Consider the following 23,142-nt stretch of genomic DNA (forward strand, 5'->3'; position numbering starts at 1 on the left):
CTCTGGCAGAGAGATTTCCTGCCTCTGAAAGGCCAGAAGAAATCATAAAGAGGAAGATGGGCAGCTAGGATGGCCCAATGTTTGAAAACATCCAAAAAGTTAAAAACCACTGTAGCCAAAATTTAAAGAACTATAACAAACTGGGAAAAATGATTTCAATAAGAATGATGGACAAAGGGCCAAAATTTTTTTTCTTTATGTAAAAAGCTTATAAAAATCATCAAGAAAAACACCAAGCCACAGTGATAAAGAGCCTTAGGTTATTATCACTCACATGGAGCCATGCCCACACTGACCACTAATCAAAGAAGTATAAATTCGAACAAGAATCGAACACCCCATTCCACCTCCCACATTGGCAAAGGTTTTTTTAAACAAAAATAATCTGAAGAGAGAGAGAGTCAAAGTGTTCTCATAAATCAGCAGGGAAAATTGAAATCATCTTTCGGAAAGTGGGTTGTCAACATGTATCAAAATTTCCAGAATGTTCACTCATTTTGACCCAGAAATCTCACTATCATGGAAATCTATCCTAAGAAAATAATCCTATCTAGGGGCCGGCCCCGTGGCTTAGCGGTTGAGTGCTCGCGCTCTGCTGCTGGTGGCCCGGGTTCGGATCCCGGGCGTGCACCGACGCGCTGCCTCTCCGGCCGTGCTGGGGCTGTGTCCCACATGCAGCAACTGGAAGGATGTGCAGCTATGACATGCAGCTATTCACTGGGGCTTTGGGGGGGAAAATAAATAAATAAAATCTTAAAAAAAAAAAAAAAGAAAAGAATCCTATCTAAAGAAAAGCTTCATGCACAATGACATTTTCTGCATATTTAGAATATTACAGAGTTGGAAACAACCTAAACGTCTAACAAGGGAGCATGAGTTAATTATGGCATGTCAATATGATGGAATAATATATGCTCATTAAATGTAATGTTAAGCACACATGTCAAAGTTCTAAAAATATGTTAAGTGAATATAGCAGGGGACAGACAAGTGCATCTGATATGATTACATCATACAAAATACACAGAGAGAACATTCTAGAAAGAGATACACCAAAATGTTGGTAGCCACTGTCTTTGGGTGGGGAGATTGAGATTTTCTTCTTTTCTAATTTTTCCACATTTTTAAAATACCTGTGTTATTTTTATAGTGAATATCCTTGCTCTTCAATCAGGCAGAGCTCACATTGTGTAGATATCCTGTTAAGGGACCACATAGCTCAGCCTGCATTTAGGATTAACAATGATGACTACCCAGCATCCACCTATTGAGCACTTACTGTGCACCACATCCTGCTTGGCGTGTCAGGCCTTATTTAATTCTCACTACCTTTATCAACCCTATTTTACAAGTGGGAAAACTGAGGCTTGTAGAGGGATGTGATTGGTTCCCTGCCTGGGTTAGGACCTCAAGATTCTCAGGCTAGGGGCCGGCCCGTGGCTTAGCGGTTAAGTGCGCGCAGTCCGCTGCTGGCGGCCCAGGTTCGGATCCCGGGCGCGCACCGACGCACTGCTTCTCTGGCCATGCTGAGGCCACGTCCCACATACAGCAACTAGAAGGATGTGCAGCTATGACATACAACTATCTACTGGGGCTTTGGGGGGAAAAAAATAAATAAATAAAATCTTTAAAAAAAAAAAAAAGATTCTCAGGCTAGAGGAGGGACCAGCTGCCCATGTCAGCTGGACGAGAGGGGCAGGGGTTCCCTTACCGAGATGAGATCTTTCTTGAGTACCAGAGTCATGATGTCATCAGAGCACTTGGGCTGGATCAGGGACATGAGCAGCTCCTGGTTGCAGCTCTCCTTGGGAGGGGTGGTCTGGACCGGCACGGGTGAGGTCTGCAGCCCCCCGCCTGCAGGGTAGCAGAGGCGGCCAGCGGACAGTCAGTGAGCGCTCCCTGTGCACTAGGCACAAAGCCCTTCTATAGCTAGCTACTCTGTCCCCGTGTTGCAGACCAGGAAAATGGGGCTCCGAGAGGCTGATGCAACTTGCCCAGCTCACACAGCGGGAGGTGTGGCAACCGATCTAAAGAGAGAGCAAAGAAAGGGAGGAGGGCAAGGGAAGGGAGCCGGGTGCTCACCGCAGCTGTGGGCCTGCAGAGAGACGACGCTGGCCAGAGGGAGCTCCACAAAGGACGCTATGACGCTGGCGTTGAGCCTCCGGGCCTCCTCCAGCAGGCCTTGGGGAGTATTTGGGAGCTCGAAGCCACGGATGTTCTTCTCTGGAAAGATCTTGAAGGAGTATTCACCAGTGGTCTAATGAGCAGGAGAGAGGCAGAGCAGGGAGCCACAGACACAGTCAGGGGGCGCACAGCCTGGCTGGGGCGCGCAGGCCAGCCAGGGTTCCACCGGGCCTCAGGGTTGCTCTCTCCTTTACTCCTGCTGTTTCCTCTGTCTGGGCCACCTCCCCTCACCTGCTGGCTCCTGTGTGTCCTTCAACTTAGCTTGGGGTTCACCTCCCCAGGAACCTTCACTGACCCTGTGGGCTGGGTTAGGGGCCTCCCTAGGGGACGATGGAAGGTTTCCTGGAGGAGGTGCCATCTAGGGAAAGGTCTGAAGGAAGAACAGGCGGTGCACAGAGGCAGAGGGTGAGGGCAGGAGGATCATCGCGTGTGAAGGCTCAGGGCTGGGGTGCTGGTGCAGGGAGTTTGGGTTTTCTCTTTTGGGAGCCCTGGCGAGGCCTGCGCGGGGCTGTCTGGGTTGCAGACTCACCCAGATCTGTATGTTGTGATTGGCGTCGATGAGCCAGGACACATGGGGGGGGCCCTGCAGGATGAGCACGGCGTCGAGATCCCCCGAAGCGCAGCTCAGCTCCACCTGCACGGTCACTGTCCGGGGCCTGCGGGGCGACAGACCCCCGCGTCAGCGCGCCTGGGAACGCGGGGTTGGGCGGGGCCTGACCGGGGCTGGCCAGGCCGGGACAAGGCGTGGGGTCTTACCTGTCGGATGTGGGGCTGCGGGATGAGCGTGGAAATGGGCGGGGCTTGGGCCAATCTGGGCGGGGCCCAGAGACAGGTGGGGGCGACTATACTCTTACCTGGCCAGAGGCGGGGCTGAGGCTGGGGCGGGGCGGGGCTTAAAAGGGGGCGGGGATGACGGGGCGGGGCCCGGGGCGGGCGCCCTTACCGGTCCTCGGGGCCCGGCAGGACCCTCAGGATGTGCGCCTCCTTGTGGCCAGCCACACCTTCCAAGCGGCAGCCCCGGACCGAGGCCCCGGAGAGCGGCCGCCATTCGAGCGTGTGGCCCATGTCCACGCGCTGTTCCAGACTGCAGGAGGACGGTGCTTTCGGGTCTGCGGAGACAAGCACACCTCAGTCCCCTCCCAGAGCAGCCGGACACCTAACACAGAGGCCCACCCTCACCCACACTAAAGGTGGGGCGGGCAGGGTGGAGCAGCAAAGAAGTGGGGGGCATCAGAAGACCTAGGTTCAAATCTCCCCTCCACCACTTACTGCCGAGTGACCCAGGGCAAGTGCCCCGCCCCTGTTTCCTCACCTAGCCACACGGGGCTAATATACGGGATGAGCCCGTGGCACACGTCAGGGTGGAGCCTGGTGCAGCAGCACGTCACCCCACTTTTATCTTTCTTATAGCATTTACCATGACCTGAAGTTTTAGAATTTACTTATTTGTCACCTCCCCACCACAGTGTCTGCTCTAGGAGGGCAGGGTCTGGGTCTGTCCCCACAGAGTCCCCAAATGCCTGGCATAGTAGATGACAATAAATAATATGAAAATGCTGTTTTAGTAGGTCAAAAACCTGACAAACAGCAGCAGTTTCACATGGTTCTATCTAACTTTTGGTGAAGGAGTAATTACTGTCCCAACAGAGCGCTGACTTGCTACATGTGACCTGGGGCAAATCACGTCCCCTCTTGGAACCTTAGTGTCCACATCTGAGGAACCGGCCAGAAGAATTCAGATTCCTCCAGAGCTGAGTCCTGAGCCTAGAGAGGCTGCTGGGAAGCTGACCTGGGTCCAGACGGAGGAGGATGATTTGGGGGTCACTCAGCTTGGCGGCAGAGGCAACGGGGCCCTTTGTATGTGCCCAGTTGAGGAGCTGGTTCATGGTGGTGAAGGCTGGCAGCTGTGTGCTGTTAACTCTTGGGGTCTCTTGGAAAATGACCAGATTGGCGTCCTGGGGAAACACATGGAGGCTCAAGGGTGCTGTTCCTGGGCCTGAATGCCCTCTGTCTCAAGGAGGTCAGGGAGTAATTTTGGGAGGCAGCCAGTTGGCTGAGCGGAGGAGGCCAGGGCTGAGAATGCTGAGGCTGGTGGATCTGAAGTCAGACCAGAGCCCCCTAACTAGGGCCCCCCCTTGGCCAGATCTGCCGCATCTCCCTTCCATACCTGGGGGGGCTGAAGGACACCCATCCATGTTCATCCACTGTCCAAAGATCACCCCCCACCCCTCCATAGTCATCCTCATTCCACCCACACTTATGACGTCATGTGGCTACTATCTGCTTCCCCCCCACCATAAGGGGCTGTGAGGGACAACATGGCCTTGCCCACCCCTGCAGAGCAGGCACTGAGAAATATTTGTCTGATTTGCGCCGGGCCCAGCACTAGGGATCCTGACATGTCAGCTTCACCCTGACGCCTGGCACATGGCACGTGCTTCCCGCACATGGGAAGCGAGGAAGGGAGGAATGAAGAAGTCGGTGAGTAAATGAATGAATGAAAGACAAACAGGGATGGTCCCTGCCCTGGGGGATTGCACCATCCAGAAACTGGCCATGCATCAAGTCATCTGAAACAACAGAAGACAGAGGATAGTATCTAACAAGAAACAAAGGAGCAAGACAGGTCCCCCGGATGGACAGGGACAGGAATCTGGGTGGCTCTAGCACCTCACTCCTCCACCGCCCATGCTCAGGAGAGACTGGTGGGCTGGGAGAAGGCGACAGGGAAGACTTCCTGGTGGAAGTGCTCTGATGAAGCCAAAGGATTCAGAGGAAGCTGTTGGGGCCACAGACTCAGAGTTCCTTTGTGTTCCATCTTCAAAGCCAGGGGCATGGCGCTGAAGCTGCAGCAGCATAAGGGCTTCAGGCTAGACACTAAGGGGGACTGCCTGACAGTGGCAGTAGGCAAGATACCATAGAATGGTCTACCTAGAATGGAGCAGATCTTTAACAAGGGGGCAAAATGATAAGCACCCGGGTGAGGACCCCAGCCCCATGATGGAAGAGCTGGGGCTGTGGTTTAGAGCAGGAGAGTTGGGGCCGGGTGGGGGGTGGGGGCTTTTACCCATCTGACCCTCAGGGTCATCATCTCTAAAACGCAGATGTAACAGGGATTAAAGGGCAAGGTGTTTGTCAATCGCCTGGGGCTTTGCTGGGTCTAGCACAGAGGCCCGCGCCCCCAGCCTGGCCTGGCCCCTCCGGTGTTGGTCGCGTTCCCGCGCCGGAAGCTGCCGGGCCGCGCGGCTCCGAAGGCGCCCCTCCACCCCGGGTATTCTTAGCCCGGGGAGGAAGGCGTGGCCGCGGCCGGAGCCGGCGGCTGCTGCGACCTTCCGGCCGGCCGGCTGCGTTTCATGTTCCCTGCGTCACCCAGGGCCCCGCCGCAGCACCCGGGAACGGGAAGCGGGAAGCGAGGGAGGGTCGAGGGGGAGAAGGAGCCGTGGCAAGGCTTGACCCGCCACGGGGCCTCCATTTCCCCCACCGAGAGCTGAGGGATGTACCGCATGGGGTCGGCCCAGCTCCGCCCTCCCGGTTGGTTGGCTTAGCCCGCTCCCTCCCTCCCTCCGGGGGTCTTGCAAGCTGGCCTTCCCCGTGTGTCTCCGTGCTGTCCCTGCCGCCAGTCCAGATTCTTCATCTCCCACCCCAACATCTGTCTGTCTCTGGGCCTGTCTCTCAGGCAGCCCTGGCCCAGGGTCTGTCTTGGGGTCCCCAGCTCCTCTCCCCCTCCTCTGTTTCTGTGGTTTCTCTGAGAGAAACCACAACAGCCCGCCTCTTTCCGTTTCCATTTTTCTTTCGGTGTGGTTCTCCCCCTTGTTGTCTTCGCTCTCCCACACAGGCTCTGACTGTCTCCCCTCTGCCCTCTGCTTTCTCTGGCTGTAAACAACAGCTGCTCACATCTGGGGCTTCCAGGGCCTTCCATGTGGAGGAGGCAGTGCGGACAGTCCAGCCCACCCCCTCCAAGCCCTGAGCAACCTCGCTGTGGGTCCCAGCCAGCTGACCTCCTCTCTCTGGGGGATGTATCTGACACTTAAGACTTGAGTTTTTAAAAAATTATTTTTCTCCAATATTCGCCATGTTAATTAGAGCAAATCTTGCAAATTCAGCAAAGTGTAAAGAACAAAATAAATGTCTCTCCTAATCCCACTTCTCAGCCATAACTACTGTTAACACACTGTTAGCTTTCCTCCTGACCCTTTTCCTCTGTATTTAAATATTTTCCACTATATGTCTCATAACTTTTTGAAAGACAGTGACGAGATTATTTTATGGAGTGTCATTGAGTCCAGTTCTCCCACTGGACAGATGGGAAAACTGAGGCTATGCGAGAGGATTGGAGTTGGCCAGGGTTGCCCATCAATCTGACTCCCTCCTCTGGGTTTGGACTCTACCCCAGACCCTGCTGCCCTTCGGGTTCTCTCTGCAGGGCGCCATGGGACTCACCAGGCAGGGCCCTGGTAAATAATGTCAGAATGAAAAAGGGAAGCAGGGCCGCTGGGGCAGGAGACCCTGGCCCACAGAGATGGACAGCAGGGGCCTCCCGTGGCCGGTGCCTCAGCCTGGGGTTGGAGGTAACACACTCACGTAGGCCAGGCGGAGTGGGATTCCTAGGGCCTCCAGCCCCAGGAAGACATTCTTGTTCGTGCTGAGGACCAGGAGCACCTCTCGGGGCCGAGTGTCATTCTCCTTGGACCTCTGGATGGTCAGGTTCAGCTGTGACACCTCCTGGGGTGGGGGCAGGAGAGAGACACACACAGACCCGTCAGACTTGTGCAGCCTGTGCCACTCGGATCAGCAGTGATGAGTCATTTACCGTCCTCAGCTCCCCCTCCACTCTCTCTGCTCCGCTTGTCTGCCCCTCCCTGCCAGGGCCCAGCACAGTGCCTGTTGCTCAGAAAATATTTGCTGAACGAATGAAGGAGATTAGTCCCAGCGAATCCAAAGAGACTTTTTAAAAAATGCGATGAGCCTGAACTTCATCCAACAGTTTTTTTTTTTATTTTGTGAGGAAGATCAGCCCTGAGCTAACATCCATGCTAATCCTCCTCTTCTTGCTGAGGAGGACGGGCTCTGAGCTAACATCTATTGCCAATCCTCCTCCTTTTCTTTTCCCCCCAAAGCCCCATTAGATAGTTGTATGTCATAGTTGCACATCCTTCTCGTTGCTGTATGTGGGACGTGGCCTCAGCATGGCCGGACAAGCGGTGCGTCGGTGCGCGCCTGGGATCCAAACCCGGGCCGCCAGTAGCGGAGCGCGCGCACTTAACCGCCAGGCCACAGGGCCGGCCCCATCCAACGGTTGATCAAGGTTTGTTACTTCTATTGAGCACCTGCTATGTACCGGGCCTTCGAGCACCTGTGACTTACAGAGTACCCTATGACATTTCTCTGTCTCTCAGCAGCAGCATCGCGGCAGCAACCTCTCCCCAGATTGCAATATTCCTGTTTACCTTACTATTTTAAAGGACTAAAGTACTCATATTTTTGTTGATATAATACACTATTTTGATATTTTATAAGAATGGGAAGTTGAGGGGCCAGCCTGGTGGCGTAGCGGTTAAGTTCTCGCGCTCCACTTTGGTGGCCCAGGGTTCACCAGTTCAGATGCTGGGCGCAGACCTATGCACCACTCATCAAGCCATACTGAGGCGGCGTCCCACACAGAGCAACTAGAAGGATGTAGAACAATGACATACAACTATCTACTGGGGCTTTGGAGAAAAAAAGGAAAAAAGGAGGAAGATTGGCGACAGATGCTAGTTCAGGGCCAGTCTTCTTCAAAAACAAAAAGAAAAGGAAAGGAAAAAAATGTGCAGTTGAAATCATTTATGTCTTGAGAGGTACCTACTGCATTAAAATTTTTAATTGATCATGGTGTATGCATTTAGAATGCTTTCACAACAATGACAATAATAATACCCAACACTTATATAGTGCTTACTATATGCCAGGACTGTTTTAAGTGCTTTACATATTGACTCATTTAATCCACACAACCACCCTGAGAGATAGGCACCATTATTATTCTCACTTATAGATGAGGAAACAAGGCACAGAGAGGTGATGTCATTTGCCCATGATCACACAGCAAGTAAGTATGGAGCTAGGATGTGGACCTGAGCAGATCTCTACTCTCAACCACCATACTATGCCACCACAGTTTTCTATACTTCCTTATTCCCAAGAAGAAAAAGAACACAGCAATCCACAAAGCAAAGCTTGTGTTAAAAGAACAACTTCTGCTCTCCTCAAAGACTTTCTGAACCAGTGGAGTGCGAACAGGTGACTGCTGATATTGACACAGGTATTGCCTCCGAAGCCCAGCCACCGACTCACGAGGACAAAGACGGATGGAAACGCTTTCCTGGAACACAAACTCCAGCTGCTCTCCAAAGCGGGCAGTCTCTACAAAGAGACAAAAAGCTGCCCCCGAAATCTCTTCAAACTTATCAAAAAGGAGGGAGCTATTTCAAGATGAATACATCAGTGGAAAGTTTTTAGATTTAACTTCTAATTATCTTCTGGCCGTTTCCCCAACTAATGTCAAAGAAGCAGAGACAAGGTTTCAGCCACTGGAAAAATCTGCCCAGAAATATTTCCGTTACTCAGTAATGACACCAAAATCACTCTTTGTTTGTAAGCTCGCTCTTTGAAACAAAAAAGAGCAAATAATATTATCCCATTCTCCATGTTTCACAAATAACTTTTTTCATTTTAGCGAGCTATTTAAGTGGCTTATTTTTGAATAATTCTTTTTATGCTAATTTATAGTAGAATGATAAAATATGGTTCAAATTTATGTTTGTGTAAGTTCACATTTTTGATTAATGTTTTCTAATGGGTTTATAACTTTTGGTTTTTGAAATATCTTGTTTCATCAATTTTTTAAAATATTATGCATTCTAAACACTTTAAAATTAAATACTGGATTTAATATCATATTTTGGTAAAATATGAAACACAAATCTAAAGGTCAGAACGGACATCTTGTTCCAGGATTGTGATCACCACTTAAAATTAGTCGGATGGAAGGGAGACCCACCTCGGTGGTGTCTGGAAAGCAGACCTGCCAGAATCTTTGAGAATAGACCCATCCGGCCTCCTTACCTTGACTGCGTATGTACTATTAGCTGAACAATCGAATATGATTGCACAACTCTGCATATTTACTAAAAGCCACTCCACTGCACACTTTCAATGGGCAAATTTTATCTTGATAAAGCTATTGAAGAAACCACAATTGAATAGCAGTAATTCACATGTTCACCCTAATCCATGCCCGGCCTTATGCTGAACGCGTTGCACGGCCTCTCACTGAAGCAGGGTCAGGTAATCTCCCATTTTACAGATGCAGCAACTGAGGCTCGGGGAGGGAACTGCTGATGAGTGGCAAAGTCAGGCTCCCGGTACTCATTAGCCTCCTGCCAGAGCGGCGCCACAGCCCCTGGATCTCTGGGCAGCTCACCTAGACCATGTCCTCCCTCTCAACCAGCTGCTCTTCCAGAATTGCCTCAGAGTGTATCACTGTCCCGCCCCACCTGTCTGTCCTCACCCAGAGGAGAGAGCTTTGAGGCCTCCTACACGGCGAAGAGATGGGCCCCATGATCTGGAGATGCCACAGGCTGCAATGGGCGACACCCACAGGCCGAGAGTGCTGCAGGTGACAGAGGCAGCAGCTGGGAGCGCAGCCCCTGAGCTGGGAGGAAAGAGCCCTGTGAACATCCATTTCTGCTGCTCTGCGACTGTCCCTGTTCCTCTGTGCCTCAGTTTCCCCATCTGTGAAACGGGGGTAGGGCAGGGCTGGGAACCAATACCAGGTGGGGCTCTGGATAAAGGAAGTTAAAAAAGAGAAGTGGAGGTCGGGGCCGGGTCATGCTGAGGGTGAGGGATTAGGAGACTGGAAGTTTGTCATGACACTCAGCTCTCATAGCAAACCCACCGCTCAGTTGTCACCAAGGCCCTCCCTGTAGAGTTGGGGGCTGGAGTCTGGGGAGTCAGGGGCCAGGGCCACACAGCAAGTGAGTAGTGTGGAAACTCGGGGAGGCTGAAAGCTGGGCTCTCTGGGGTCTCTGAGCTCCCGGGCCTAGCTGAAGGCCAGCTGGTTTCCAGAAAAACCCAGTCAGGGTTTCCACAGCAAACATTTCCATCCCATGGCCCTGACTCATCGACACGGTCACTCACACGCACACTGACTTCGCTCTTCCTCCCATCCTGGAGCAGAAAGGCAGAGAGAGGGGCCTGCCTCCCCTCCCACCCCCAAACTCCCAGTCTTCCGAATGGCATCCTGGGAATTCTGGGAGCCTAGCCGAGGAGGGCAGGCCAGCCGCCCCCTTACCCCTGCTCTGCAACCTGGGCCAGCCTGGGCCTGCCTGGGGCCCCTCCCCGAGCGGGTGGGCGGGAGACCACGTTTCTATTTTTGTGCCAGTGTCCCACAGATGCCATTGTTGGCCCAGAGGTCGATGGCGGGAAGGGGGAATTTCAGTGAGGAGGCCCTGAGCACTAGTAGCCACTTATAGAAAGTCGCTTCCAGCAATTCTTCTAGGAGTGGAGCCTTGGGGCTGCCTGCAGCCCCCACCCTCCCAGAGCCAGGCTGGAGCCGGCCAGATTGGAGCCAGCCGTCCCTCTGTTCACCCAGCAGACTTGGATGGTACATACAGGCAGGCTGGCAGGGGACGGGATCAAAGCCAGACTGACCTGAATTCATTAGCCTGTGACCCCGAGCAGTCACTTCCCCTCTCAGGGCCTCAGTTTCCTGATCTGAATAATGGGCTGAACAATATGCCCACTTCATAGACTTGTGAAGATTCAGTGAGATTCTGCCTGCAAAGCAGGTTGTCCAGTGCCCAGCTGAATACATAGCAGATTGGCTTTCACTATCCCCAATTCCCTCCTTGCACGCTCATCCAGAGGAAGGCCATGTGTTGGGCTGGGGAGGTTGGCATTAGAGTTGGGCAGCAGTCAGCTGGAACTGGGACGCCTCAACTGCACCACACGGTGGCATCCCTTCTCTGGGCCTCAGTCTCTCCATCTGTGCAGGGAGGAGTTGGGCTCAGTGATGTTCCAGTATCGTGTGGCCCCTGGATTCCATCCTGCCTCCTGGGGGTCCCAGTGTTTGGCACCTGGGAGTCGTGTTCTCCAGCCAGGTGGCCTCAGAGTGGGCTTCCAGAACCCCTAGGAGAGACATGCTACTTTCCCCAGCTGAGGGCCCCTGGTCGGTCCATGTCCTCCCTGCCTTCCCAGTTGCTTTGCCCGTCTGAAAGGCCAGCACGGGGCTCAGCCTGGGGCTTCTGAGCTCTCAAAGGGGGACAGGAAGAAGGCACACTCTGTCCTCCAGGGGCTAGGCAGAGAACAAGACTAACACCCCCAGACAACCAGTGACAAACAGCATGTGACACCACTAACCCCTTGGGGATGGCCAGTCAGCAGATGCTTATATGCATGTATATTTCCCCTTTCTTCCATTATCTGTCCACTCATCCACACATCCATCCATCCACCCATCCATCCATCCAATATTTGTTCTCATGCTAACCCTGAGCTGGACACTATGTATACAGCAGTGAGAGAGCAGACGCAATCCTGCCCTGTCCAGCCTGTCTGACCCCCAATTCATACCCTTCACCAAGCCTGCCCCCAATCCACAAGGCTTGGGACAAGAACACAAACAGCAGCCTCTGGCCCCCAGCTCACCTCCCTCCTCTTCACATGTATACATGTGGACAACCCAGCCTGAATGCCCAAGCTCTGCCATGCCCACCTCCTACAAATAGTCACCTGGCCCACCTTCAGGTCTAGGGGAGCTTACACCAGCCATGCAGTGCGCCCTCTAGAGGATGGACAAGAAAGAGCGCCATGCAGCCCTAGGAGGAGATTCAATGCGTTGGTTGGGGCAGGGAATTCTGGAGTCTTGGGTACCCAGAGCACAGACTAGGGGGAGGGACGCAGGTTCCAGATGGGCATGTCCCTTTGGCCCTGCAGATTCCCCACCCTGGGAGAAAGGATGTAACTGGAATTGGATCAGAAAGGGGCCATTAAATGTGGGGCTCGGGCAGGTGCCCCTTGCCCACATCTGAGGGCGGCACTGTCTTCCACAGCCCTTCACAGCCTCCCAGGATGGTCTGGGGAAGTCCCGGGCCCCTCCTGTTCTCCCTCTGCCTGAGCAGCCTTGCCTGCGCCCCTGGCCGGGAGTGAGTCAGCGCTAGAGCCCGGTGGGTTTGTCTGCTTGAGGGTGGGTGGGGCATTGTCGGCTCCTCGAGTTTGCCCAGAAGTGGGGTGAATCAGCGGCTGCCCTAGCTCTGGCCTGGCCGCCTGGGGTTTGTTAGGAGGACAGCAGATCAGTGCAGCCAGCCTGACGGGAATCGCTGAGACACGAGGCCGGTTTCCTGTCTCCGCGGGTCAGGATGTGACCCTGGGCCCCCTCCCGGAATCCAGGCTCCGGCCTGCCCATGGGGACCCAGCAAGAGAAAGCCCCTGCCCAGTGGCTCCCTCGTCTGTCTGCAAACCTCCTGAACACACACACACACACACACACACACACACCCCAAACCTCTCTTCCCCGAGGCTCTTGGCTGCCGCAGCTCATCTGCCGCCCACCCACAGGAAATCTGAGGATCCAGAGGCCGTGCAGGGTGGACAGGACAGCTGTTTCTTTGTGCCAGGGTTTGAAGAAGGCAGCCATCAGTCGGGACGGATTGGGCTGGTGGCTGAGACAGCCACCACCCATGCTACGGCTGCCAGCTCGTGTTTCTTGCTTCTAGGTCTTTGCTCATGCAGTGCCCTCTGCCTGGAGTGCCCTTGGCCCCCCTCTCTGTCTGGCTAGACACTAGGAGCCATCTCCCTAATGCCTTCTTCCCTCCACACTCAGTGCTCACCTTCTCAGGGCCCGCAGTCCCTGGTACCTCCTTTCCCCACATTGCCGATTCCATCACTCAGTACCAGGGCTGCTGACACCCGCCTCTGCCTCCCCTGGTCTAGGAGTGGCTCAAGGACAGGGGCCAGGTCTGCTTTCTCTCTGTACCATCGCTGCCCAACACAGGCTGGGCACAGAGCAGGCGTCTGGTGAGGACCAGCTGAGGGGACTGTCAGGCATGGACCCCATTCTTGGGGGCTGCCCGGGGAGGAAGGTGCCTTCCCAGGTAACCACAGGTCCTTCAGTGTCACAGCAGTAGGGTCTGGTGGGAACATAGGCTCCACCCTTGGGGCTCCATCAGGCTGGACCTCACTTGACTCCTCTGGAAATGGATTCACACCCCCTGCCTCAGCTACCTGGTAGCAATAACCTTTGGGGATCAAAGCAGTTGACTAATGTGAAGATGTTCTGTAAACTGTAGTGTACTGGGCAAAATGAGTATATTTACAGGTGAGACACGGAGCCCACAGAGGAGACATAATAACAGCAGCATAGCTGCTGTGTATCGAGCAGTCACTCTGGGCAGGCCTGGGCTCAACATTTCACCTGTGTTACCCCATGGATTCTCACGACCCCTGCGAGGCAGGTACTATTCTCATCTCCGTGTTTCCCATGGAAAACCAAGGCTTGGAGAGGTGGCCCAAGGTCGTGCTGCCAGCGGGGAAGTCAAAGAGCAATTCAAAGACTGTCTGGCTTCAGAGCCCCTGTTCTTAACCCTCACATCAAAGTCATATAGCAGTGCAGTCATTCATTCCTTCATTCATACGTTCAACAAACAGTTATTTGGTATATGTCAGGCCCTGGGCCAGATTCTGATACCCCATGATTCTTCGGTGAATCCCCGAGCCCAAGAAATGTGTGTCTGTTGGAGATTGGGGAGAAGGAGCTCCCTCTCCTGCCAGGCACTATATGAGGTGCTAACCAGTCACAGATCCGGACTGGAGCCCTGATCTCCTGAACCCCCTCAAACAAACATGCCTGGTGGTCCTGGCACTTGCAGCCTGGCTCCTTGAACTAAAAGGCGGCTGCTCCAAGGACTGAGTTCTCTGGAAGAGGCAGATGGTGACAGGGAGATTCTGTTGTCATAAGCTCTAGGATTACATGAGTTGAAGTGGCACTCTGCCACACCCCTAAAAACCCTCAAATGACTGTCACTGCCCACAGGACAAAGACCAAACTCCTTGATCTGACGATGAGGACTTTTCTACCTCCCCAGCCCTGCCCCAAGGTGAACTGTAAGCTCCTGTCGCAGCCAAGCACGTCTGACCACAACCGTGGCCACTTCCCTGCTGTGCATTCACTCCCCTCATTGCTCTTCCCCACCGCCTCCTCACTTGCTGAGCTCCTGGCCGTCCTTAGTGTTGTTGCTTCCTCCAGGAAGCCCTGCTTAATCTCACAGCGGCTGGGGTACCCCTGCCCTGCACTCCCTGAGAAAGCGCCAATCACCTGGATCCTGGCTGTCTGTCTACATGCCTGTCTCCCATAGCCCCGGGCACATGGCAGGGGCGCCTTTCTCTGACTCTGGCCTGCTGTTGAGTGATTAGGCTGGGGGGATCCGGGTCACCCAGAGCGGGCACAGATACCTGAACATCCGAATGAACAAAATGGACTTAGGGGCATTTATTTACAATTACAGAGGGCAATGTAATTTTCCACATCATTACCAAACTTGAAAAAAATTACAATGGCCATGAAAACCACATAACGTGTATTTGGCACTATCTGTGGCTTGGGGATTATCGAAGCCCACAGTCCTCACGGCAGGCAGGGCCGTGGGGGGCCCCCCCCCGCGATATTGGTGGTCTGGGCACCGTCTTATCGCCGCACAAACGCAGCAACTCAACAGTTTCTGAGGCAGTTTGGCCGTAAGTTGACTCTGAGCTGACACTGCTGAATTGCTGTCGGGACCTGAGGCCGCATCATCCAGGTGTGGCTTCCAGCCCAGGCAGGCCAGACGTGGCCTGAACTCTGAGATCCACTGTGGAGCCAGGGGACAGGCCAGCTTGGAGTCTCCAGGGAGCTAGTGTCAGCTCTGGCCTTGGGCATGTCACCTCAACTCTCTAGGCCTGCCTCAGTTTCCTCCTCCAAAAAGGGGGGGCATTAACAGACCCTGACAGATGGGCCCTTGAGAAGCTTAATATATGTAAGATGTTTATCAGTTCCTGGCACTTAGTAGGTCTAGCACACAGTAAGCACTCAATCAATGTGTTATTATTATTAAGAGGGACTTAGATAAACTGATGGCGGATCTCAGGCGTGTTCTTGGAGGCAGAGTAGTCTCCAAGGCGGCATCGCTGGCTTCAGTCTCTGTGGGGCTGCCTGGCCAGGTCACAGATGTTCGATGGGGGACATTCCAGGGTGGGAGATTTGGGATCCACTGAGGGAAGCACTTGCTCAAAGTCAAAGCTGCCTGGAGGACAGCTGTGTCCTCTGAGGAGCAGCGAGCTCCCCACCATGGAGGTACGTGAGCAACAGGTGACCTGGGTCCACTGCTCACCTGGCTCCCCTCCACTCAGTCGCCAGCCAAACCCAGCCCTTCCCACCTGGGTCTTGTGGTAGTACCGGAAGATGGCCCCGATCCTGGCCCCACAAATGCTGCCTCTTATAGGCCCTGTGAGATGCCCGTGTCACCCTCCTGGCAGGGGCCGTGGTGAGGACTCAGCCCACTGCTCCAGGGACAGCCACAGGTAGCCTCCCCTCATCCCATCGCCCTGGGCCATCGGTCACTCACCATTGAGAACTCCAGTGAGAGAATGTGGACTTCCAGGGTAGCGTTGGGGACCTGAGCCACACAGCCCTCAGAAACCTGGCTTGTGATATATGTCACCTTGGGGTCCACGGGCTGTAGGTCACAATGGACTGTTTCTGCAAGACCTGTTGGAGAAGCATTGCCAGCAAGAGGGTCAGATGAGAATAAGATGGTGACAATTACTCCCACTTTCTTTTCTTTCTTTTTTTTTTTTTTTTGGTGAGGAAGATCAGCCCTGAGCTAACATACGATGCCCATCCTCCTCTTTTTGCTGAGGAAGACTGGCCCTGGGCTAGCATCCGTGCCCATCTTCCTCCACTTTATATGGGACACCACCACAGCGTGGCGTGACAGGCGATGCGTCGGTGCGCACCCGGGATCCAAACCTGCGATCCCCAGGCAGATGGAGTGGAGCACGCGCACTTAACCCCGCTACGCCACCTGGCCGGCCTACTCCCACTTTCTGAATGTCTCCTGGGTACTTGGCGCTGACTAAGGGGTTTATTGCATCTTCACAGCTACCATATAGAGTGGATGTCATTATATCCATTCCACAGATGAAGAAACTGAGGCTCAGACAGGAAAAATCTCTTGCCCAAGATCACAGTGCTACTAAGTGTAGGGCTGACATATAAAAGTCAGGACATCCAGTTAAATGTGAATAAATAAAAAATTAATAATTTTTTTTTTTTTTTTTGTGAGGAGGATCGGCCCTGAGCTAACATCTGCCAATCCTCCTCTTTTTGCTGAGGAAGACTGGCCCTGGGCTAACATCCATGCCCATCCTCCTCCACTCTATATGGCACACTGCCACAGCACGGCTTGCCAAGAGGTGCGTCGGTGCGCGCCCGAGATCCAAACCGGCGAACCCCGGGCCGCCACAGCGGAACGCGCTCACTTAACCTCTTGTGCCACCGGGCCGGCCCCTAAAATGAATAATTTTTTAAAGTATAAGTATATCCCAAATATTGCACAGGATATACTTATAGTAAAATTTTTTTCATCGTTTGTCTGAAATTCAAATTTAACTGGGCATCTTGCACTTTGTTTGTTGCCTCTGGCAACCCTAACTGTGTGACAGGGCCCAGATGTGCGGGCACCCACGCTTCCAGGCTGGTTCACTCCCGAGGAAGGCGAGAGCTGAGGGCAGGAGTCAGAACTTCGCCTCTTGTGCCTCAAGGAGGCCGGGAAGAATGGGCCACGGAGGGTTGAGTCTCCTGGCCCCGAGGGACAGGGTGAGCCAAAAGGGCGGCCCAGGTTCGGAGGGCGGCTGCCCAGTAGGCCGCGGAGCCCGCCACTGGGCTGCCCGGAAACGCAGGTCCTGAGGGAAGGGAATGGAATTTCACCCTGACCCAGCAGAGGAGGAAGAGGAAATGAGGCCCCTACACCTCGTCCTAAGGAATGTGCCGGGGCAGGGGGGGCTCCGGAGGAGGGAAGGAGGACAGAGAAGGGGAGACTGTTTGGAAGTTTGTGTCTCCATCTTGTCGCGCTCACTTCCTGTTTTCTTGGAGATCAAAGATGGGCGCGGAGGGACTGGCCGCACGTCCAGCCGACGCCAGCTCAGAGGAGGGGGTAGGGAGGCTTCTTCCGAATCAAGGGCGACTGGGCTGTCTTTTGTCTGATCCCGCCTCCGTCCTCACCTTTCCACCACCTTGTCGGCCGTAGGACCCCAGAGGTCAGGGCAGGACATAAGATGGCCGCCCTTGGCCAGGGCAACACCATCCACCAGCAACGTCTTGGGAAGGATAAGTTCAGGACAAGGACATTTGGCCACCATGGGGGCCCAGGCCTTGTAAGTCCTTGCCCTGGCCCTGGCCCGTGGGCCAGAGGCTCCAGAGTGCCTGGGAAATAGGGCATTTTGGTTGAAAGCAAAGTCCCTAGAGCCAGGCCGACCTGGATTTGAATCTCAGGGCCAACACTAGCTACGTGGCTTTGGTGGGCAATGTCACCACTTGGGGCTTCAGTCTCCTCGTCTGTAACAGGACAATAAGAATGGAACCCACAACCCAGAGAGGCTGTTGGGAGGACTCCATGAGACGGCATGTGGCAGTTCTTGTTGTCACAATTATTTGATTGACTTCAGTCCCTGGGGAAGAATTGACTGTCTAAGGGGGGGGGGGTCACTGGTGTCTCAGGCCAGCGACTCCCTCACCAGTAGGCCCAGGGCTGACACTGTCTCCCGCTGTCTCACCCCCTTACGACCTACCAAGCCCCTCAGAGCTCCCCACCCTCTCCCTTTCCCTATCAGTGAACACAGGCTTCTTGGCTGTTACCTAGTCCCAGCCCCTCCTATACAGATGGGGAGACTGAGGCATGGAGCGGAGGAAGGTGCACATGGCTGACCAGGCTGGACCTCGGACCCACCTCTCTCCACATGACCCGGGGTCTGGGCTGCAGATTAGCGCAGCGCCTTCCTCCTTCCCTTTGGACTTTCCCTGCCCCCTCCTCAGACTTCCAGGAACCCCAGTTCCTCCCGGACTGCTGGGGCTGCCCCCGCCACCTCCTCCATGCCGTCAGCGTCAGCGGGAGAGGCCACAGGCCTGGCCATTATGTAATGATCAGATAACGGGCCAGGCTGGGAGATCAGATAAGAGGTCCATTTATTTTGGGGCCTTTTCGAATCCTAGCCGCCCCCACCCCGCAGACGAGAATGGGGAGACAGGAGGGAGTGTGACGCCCGGCCCGTCTCCCGGAGCCGGAGGCGGGCCCAGACGGAGCTGAAAACAATCCCCTGGCACCAAGGGAAACCGGGGCCTCCCGGGACCGGGTCGGAGAAGGCGCCGCTGGGGGCCTGGGTGACCCGCCAGGGTGAGAGACCCAGACCTACCTCCCCACCTCTGTCCCCTTCCTCCTCCTCCCCAACCCGTGAGCACAGAGCCACCCCGGGGCTTTCCAAAGGACCACCCCCAGCATCTCGGGAGGCCACAGAGGATAACGGTCCAGAAAAGCAGCTCTGGAGCCAGACTGGCTTCGGTCAAATTGCAACTCTGTCTCTTAAAGAGCTGGTCACCTTGAGCAAAAGCCTAACCTCTCGGAGCCTCAGTTTCCCCATTTGCAAAACAGCTTCCAGGGAGCCAGGTACGGTTTCGAGGCTTTCCACGAGTTCATTCATTTGATCCTTACAGTGGCCCTGCGAGGTGGGCACTGTTATTATAACCATTTGTCACAGGGGGAAACTGAAGATTAGGGAGGTGTGAGAATTTGCCCAAGGTTACCCAGCTATTGAGTGGCAGGGGCTGTATTTGAACGGAGACCACCCAGCTCTAGCACCCAGCACCCACTTTGCAGGCTGTGTGTCAGCTTTGTGAGGTACCCAGTGAGTGTTCTGGACGTGCCAGCTGTGATTATTTCGTAAAACCAGGGCAGATCCTTTTCGACAAGCGTCTTTTCTGCTTTTTCTCTTCTTCAGCCACCTAGCCACGCTTTGCTCCTCTCAGTGTCCAGTTATAGCCTCACAGATTTCCCAGCTTCCAGCCCAAACACTGCCCATGCCCCCATCAGGGCCTGGCCACCAGCGAGGCCTCCACACTCCTTTCTCCAGTCTTTCCCATGGCTCCCCAATGCCTGCAGGGTCAAGTCCGTGCTCCACAACCTAGAAGGGAGTTAAAGAGTGCAGGGATCTGAGAGATGCCAAAGGTTCGGATCCTGATTCTGCCACCTCCCAGCTGCCTTTCCACACCTCAGTGTTATTATCTGTAAGATGGGGATGATGATAATCATAATACTTTCTCATTGAGTTGATGAGAATGCTGGTTACATGCATACGTTGGTACATGCATAGTGCCGAGCAGGCTCCTGGCTGCCTGAGGATTGCTCAGAAACTGGCACTGCTGTCACGATTATTTATGCCTGGTCAGTGGGGAGATGTGAGCTTTTCCTTCAAACACTCCTTGTTCCTTGCCTCTGTCATGCCCTTTCCCAGACCAACGGTCTTCCCTTATTTGACCCCTTGGTCAACTTCTATTCATCCTTCAAAACCCTGTTGTGATAATCTTCTCATCAGAACCAATCCAGTTGTGCTTTAGGTGGGAGAGCCACTATAGGTGCAGGAAAGGGACAGAATGCCCAGGGTGAGAGGATCTGACAGCCGAGAGCTCCTCATCATCTCCCCTGAGGCAGTGCTGCACAGTGGTTAGGCCCAGCGCTCAATCCCCAGCTGCTAATTTCTGGGCTGTGTTACTCGGGCAAATTCCTTCACCTGCCTGTGCCCCAGTCTCCTCAGCTGTGGAATGGGGGTGACAGGAGTGTCTGCTTCATCGGGCTTTTGGGGAGGTTAAGTCTGATACTACACATGACAGGTCCAGAGCAGTGTCTGGTGTATAGTAAGCACGGAATCAATGTCAGCTGTCATATTTGTCTCTTCACCGCCACCCCTCTCACAGGTACTGAAGTCAGCTCAGCCCTGGATGAGGGTCCTCTTCAGCGTCCAGGGCTGATGCCCCAAAGCAGGGGGCTGGAGCTAGGCGGGGGGACCTCATAGCCAGGGCTCTCCAGCCTCCCACGCCCAGGCCACAAAAAGTACAGGGAAAAGAAGCTGGGTTTAGGCCTGGGGTTGAAATCTGGACCTGTCACTTGTCCTGAGCCTCGATTTCCTCGTCTGTAAACTGAGTACAGAGACAAAGAGCTGCCTGATGCTCTGGGGACACAGAAGAGGCGGCTCGCTCCCTCTTGCCCGGAGCTCCCCTCAGGCTCTTGAGTGAATAGACCAGGCCTGTCCTCAGAGGGCCCAGCACTGTCCCGTCTGTGACCATGAGAGACAGACCAAGTCTCTCTCCCTCTGGTCTTAGTGTCACCATCTGTCTGGCTGAGGTGAGAGAGAATCTTGATGGTCACGTCCCCACTGTCCCCAGGGACCCACCCTCTCCTGGCTTACACAGTTCCTGCTCCAGCCTCTTTTCCCGCCAGCAAATGGGAAGCTGCCCCAGCACGCCGCCTCTAAGAGGCAGATGTTTGTAGTCTCTGTCCTGGGTCACCAGCCCCTCTCCAGAGAGTCCCGGACCCCCCAACAGGTGGCCAGCAGCATGGAGGCTCCAAGTCACGCCTCTGGCCCATCCTCCAGCGAACGCTCATGGGCAGGTAGGAAACACTCTTTGATCCCAGCCACCCAACATGGGCCACGAACCCCACTACCCCGCTTCTGGGACTCCATCCAAATGAAATACTCCAAAATACAGGAAAAGGTGCATACAGCAAAAACGTGCGCAGAGGTGCTATTTATAACTAGCCCCAAAGGGGAAACCACCTAAATGTTCAACAATAGGGGATTCATTAGGCAAAGGATGGGATGACACATTTAAGGGAGTGAATATTCCAGAACCACAATGGCACGGTTATGGAGTCTACATGATGACATAGAAACCTTCTAGGACATAAGAAGGGTACACAAGACTCCCACATGTTGATCTACCTGCATTAAAATTACCTTAAAAAGCTACAAAAACGAGTAAGCAATCCACCAGCATGCTAACAATGCCTGTATTAATAAAGGAGCCCTGGAGGTAATTTTTTCTCCTCTTATCTATTTTCTTCGAGGAGTGGGCTGAAGTGACTATATGGTTAAAGTGCTTTTTAAAAATGTCTACGTTTGTTGTTAAAAAAAAAAATTCCAACACGACAAAAAAGTGTGTCTTAGAAAATCAAAACTCCTGGCTGGCCTGGTGGTGTAGGGGTTAAGTTCACCAACTCTGCTTCGGCAGCCCGGGGTTTGCGGGTTCAGATCCTGGGCACGGACCTACACACCGCTCATCAAGCCATGCTGTGGCAGCATCCCACAAACAAAATAGAGGAAGATGGGCACAGATGTTAGCTCAGGGCCAATCTTCCTCACCAAAAACAGAAACAGAAAACGAACAAACAAAAAAAGAAAGTAAAAATCCCCTAGAGAAATGCGGTGCTGGAGAACAATGACATTGGGATTTTCTCTGTGTATATTGTGTGTTATTACTATTTATTCTTGAAGTGGAATCATTGCTGTTTGGGCACCTAACTGGGTGTCCCAGACATCTGTCCCCAGCAGTGTAGATATAGATCTAGCTTTTCCTTGGTAATGGCTGCGTAGTATTCCACTGCATAATAAATCATTTAATGGGGCCCAGGCTGATGGACATTGGGGTGGTTTCCAGTTGTTGGATTTTTGTTACAGGTACCTACAGACCACACATCTTTAAGGAGTTGGGCAAATAACTCCACAGGGCTGACTTCTGAAGGTCAAGTTGTTACACAAGTTACAGTTTTGAGAGATTCTGCCAAGCTGTGTTCCCAGGGGGCTGGACACATTTGGGGCCATTTCAGACCCATTTTACCTCCTCCAGCCTGAAAGAGGATGCCGGGTCACTCCACCCCCTCCCCTGCGTGGAGATCTGCGTTCCACGCCCTGGCCCAGGCCCCCATCTGCCCTCCACGGGCCTCAGTTTCCCCAACTGTATATGAGTTGGGCTGGATAGTTTGGAATGCCCTTGAACCCTATGCTCACTGGGGTGCTGGTACCTGCTCGCAGGAGCAGATTGATAAATTTTCAGGGGTTTTTCCAAGTGGCTGTTAAATACAGCCATTATTAAAAATCAAATTTTTGGGGCCGGCCCAGTGGTGCAAGCGGTTAAGTGCGCGCGCTCCGCTGCAATGGCCTGGGGTTTGCCGGTTTGGATCCCGGGCGCGCACCGACGTGCCACTTGGCAAGCCACGCTGTGGTGGCATCCCATATAAAGTAGAGGAAGATGAGCACGGATGTTAGCCCAGGGCCAGTCTTCCTCAGCAAAAAGAGGAGGATTGGCAGATGTTAGCACAGAGTTAATCTTCCTCACAAAAAAAAAAAATTAAATTTTTAAGCTTAAATTAAATTAATTTAATTATATATTTTTAAAAGGTAATAAATATTAAAACTCATTACTTCCTAATTATTTTACTGCATTTTACTATTATCTACGCTCTTGAGGTTACCTACGCCTGTTGGATCTGCGTGGTGGAAATGCCAGATAAAGGTAGACTACCCTGCACCGCGTCCCGACTCTGAGTTTGGCGATTGGTAGCCTGAAATCAGCAGAGTGGAAACATTTACACCACGGAAATTGGCAAACCCTACCCCCCACCCCTCTTGTTAATGATCTGCCAGCACACCCCTGCCTTTGATCCTATAAAACCAGACCCTAAAGATCTGCATGAGGGTTTCTCTGAGGACCAAGAGGAAGAGAGCGTTATCAAGCTAGAAATGTGGAGGAGGCAGGAGAAAGGCAGGGCAGCCTGGAGGCCTGTGGTGGAGCTCAGGTAGGGCTTGTCTGAGCCGTGTGAACCTGGCAGGTCACAGCCT

The 23,142-nt window shown here is 53.6% G+C and overlaps 1 protein-coding gene across 1 annotated transcript in view; it reads right to left on the reverse strand.

Annotated features, from left to right (window-relative positions):
* The window catches only part of ENG (endoglin), a 31,281-nt gene that overhangs the window by 6,524 nt on the left and 1,615 nt on the right, over positions 1 to 23,142 (reverse strand). The window contains exons 2-8 of the mRNA XM_058524127.1: positions 15,822 to 15,964; positions 6,766 to 6,906; positions 3,974 to 4,139; positions 3,128 to 3,293; positions 2,714 to 2,840; positions 2,083 to 2,257; positions 1,712 to 1,854 (exon numbers count right to left, since the gene is read on the reverse strand). Of these exons, the coding sequence (XP_058380110.1) occupies positions 1,712 to 1,854; positions 2,083 to 2,257; positions 2,714 to 2,840; positions 3,128 to 3,293; positions 3,974 to 4,139; positions 6,766 to 6,906; positions 15,822 to 15,964 (1,061 nt within the window). The remainder of the gene's footprint in view (positions 1 to 1,711; positions 1,855 to 2,082; positions 2,258 to 2,713; positions 2,841 to 3,127; positions 3,294 to 3,973; positions 4,140 to 6,765; positions 6,907 to 15,821; positions 15,965 to 23,142) is intronic.

The sequence above is a fragment of the Diceros bicornis genome, chromosome 28 (assembly GCF_020826845.1).
Source record: "Diceros bicornis minor isolate mBicDic1 chromosome 28, mDicBic1.mat.cur, whole genome shotgun sequence".
Classification (NCBI taxonomy): Eukaryota; Metazoa; Chordata; class Mammalia; order Perissodactyla; family Rhinocerotidae; genus Diceros; species Diceros bicornis.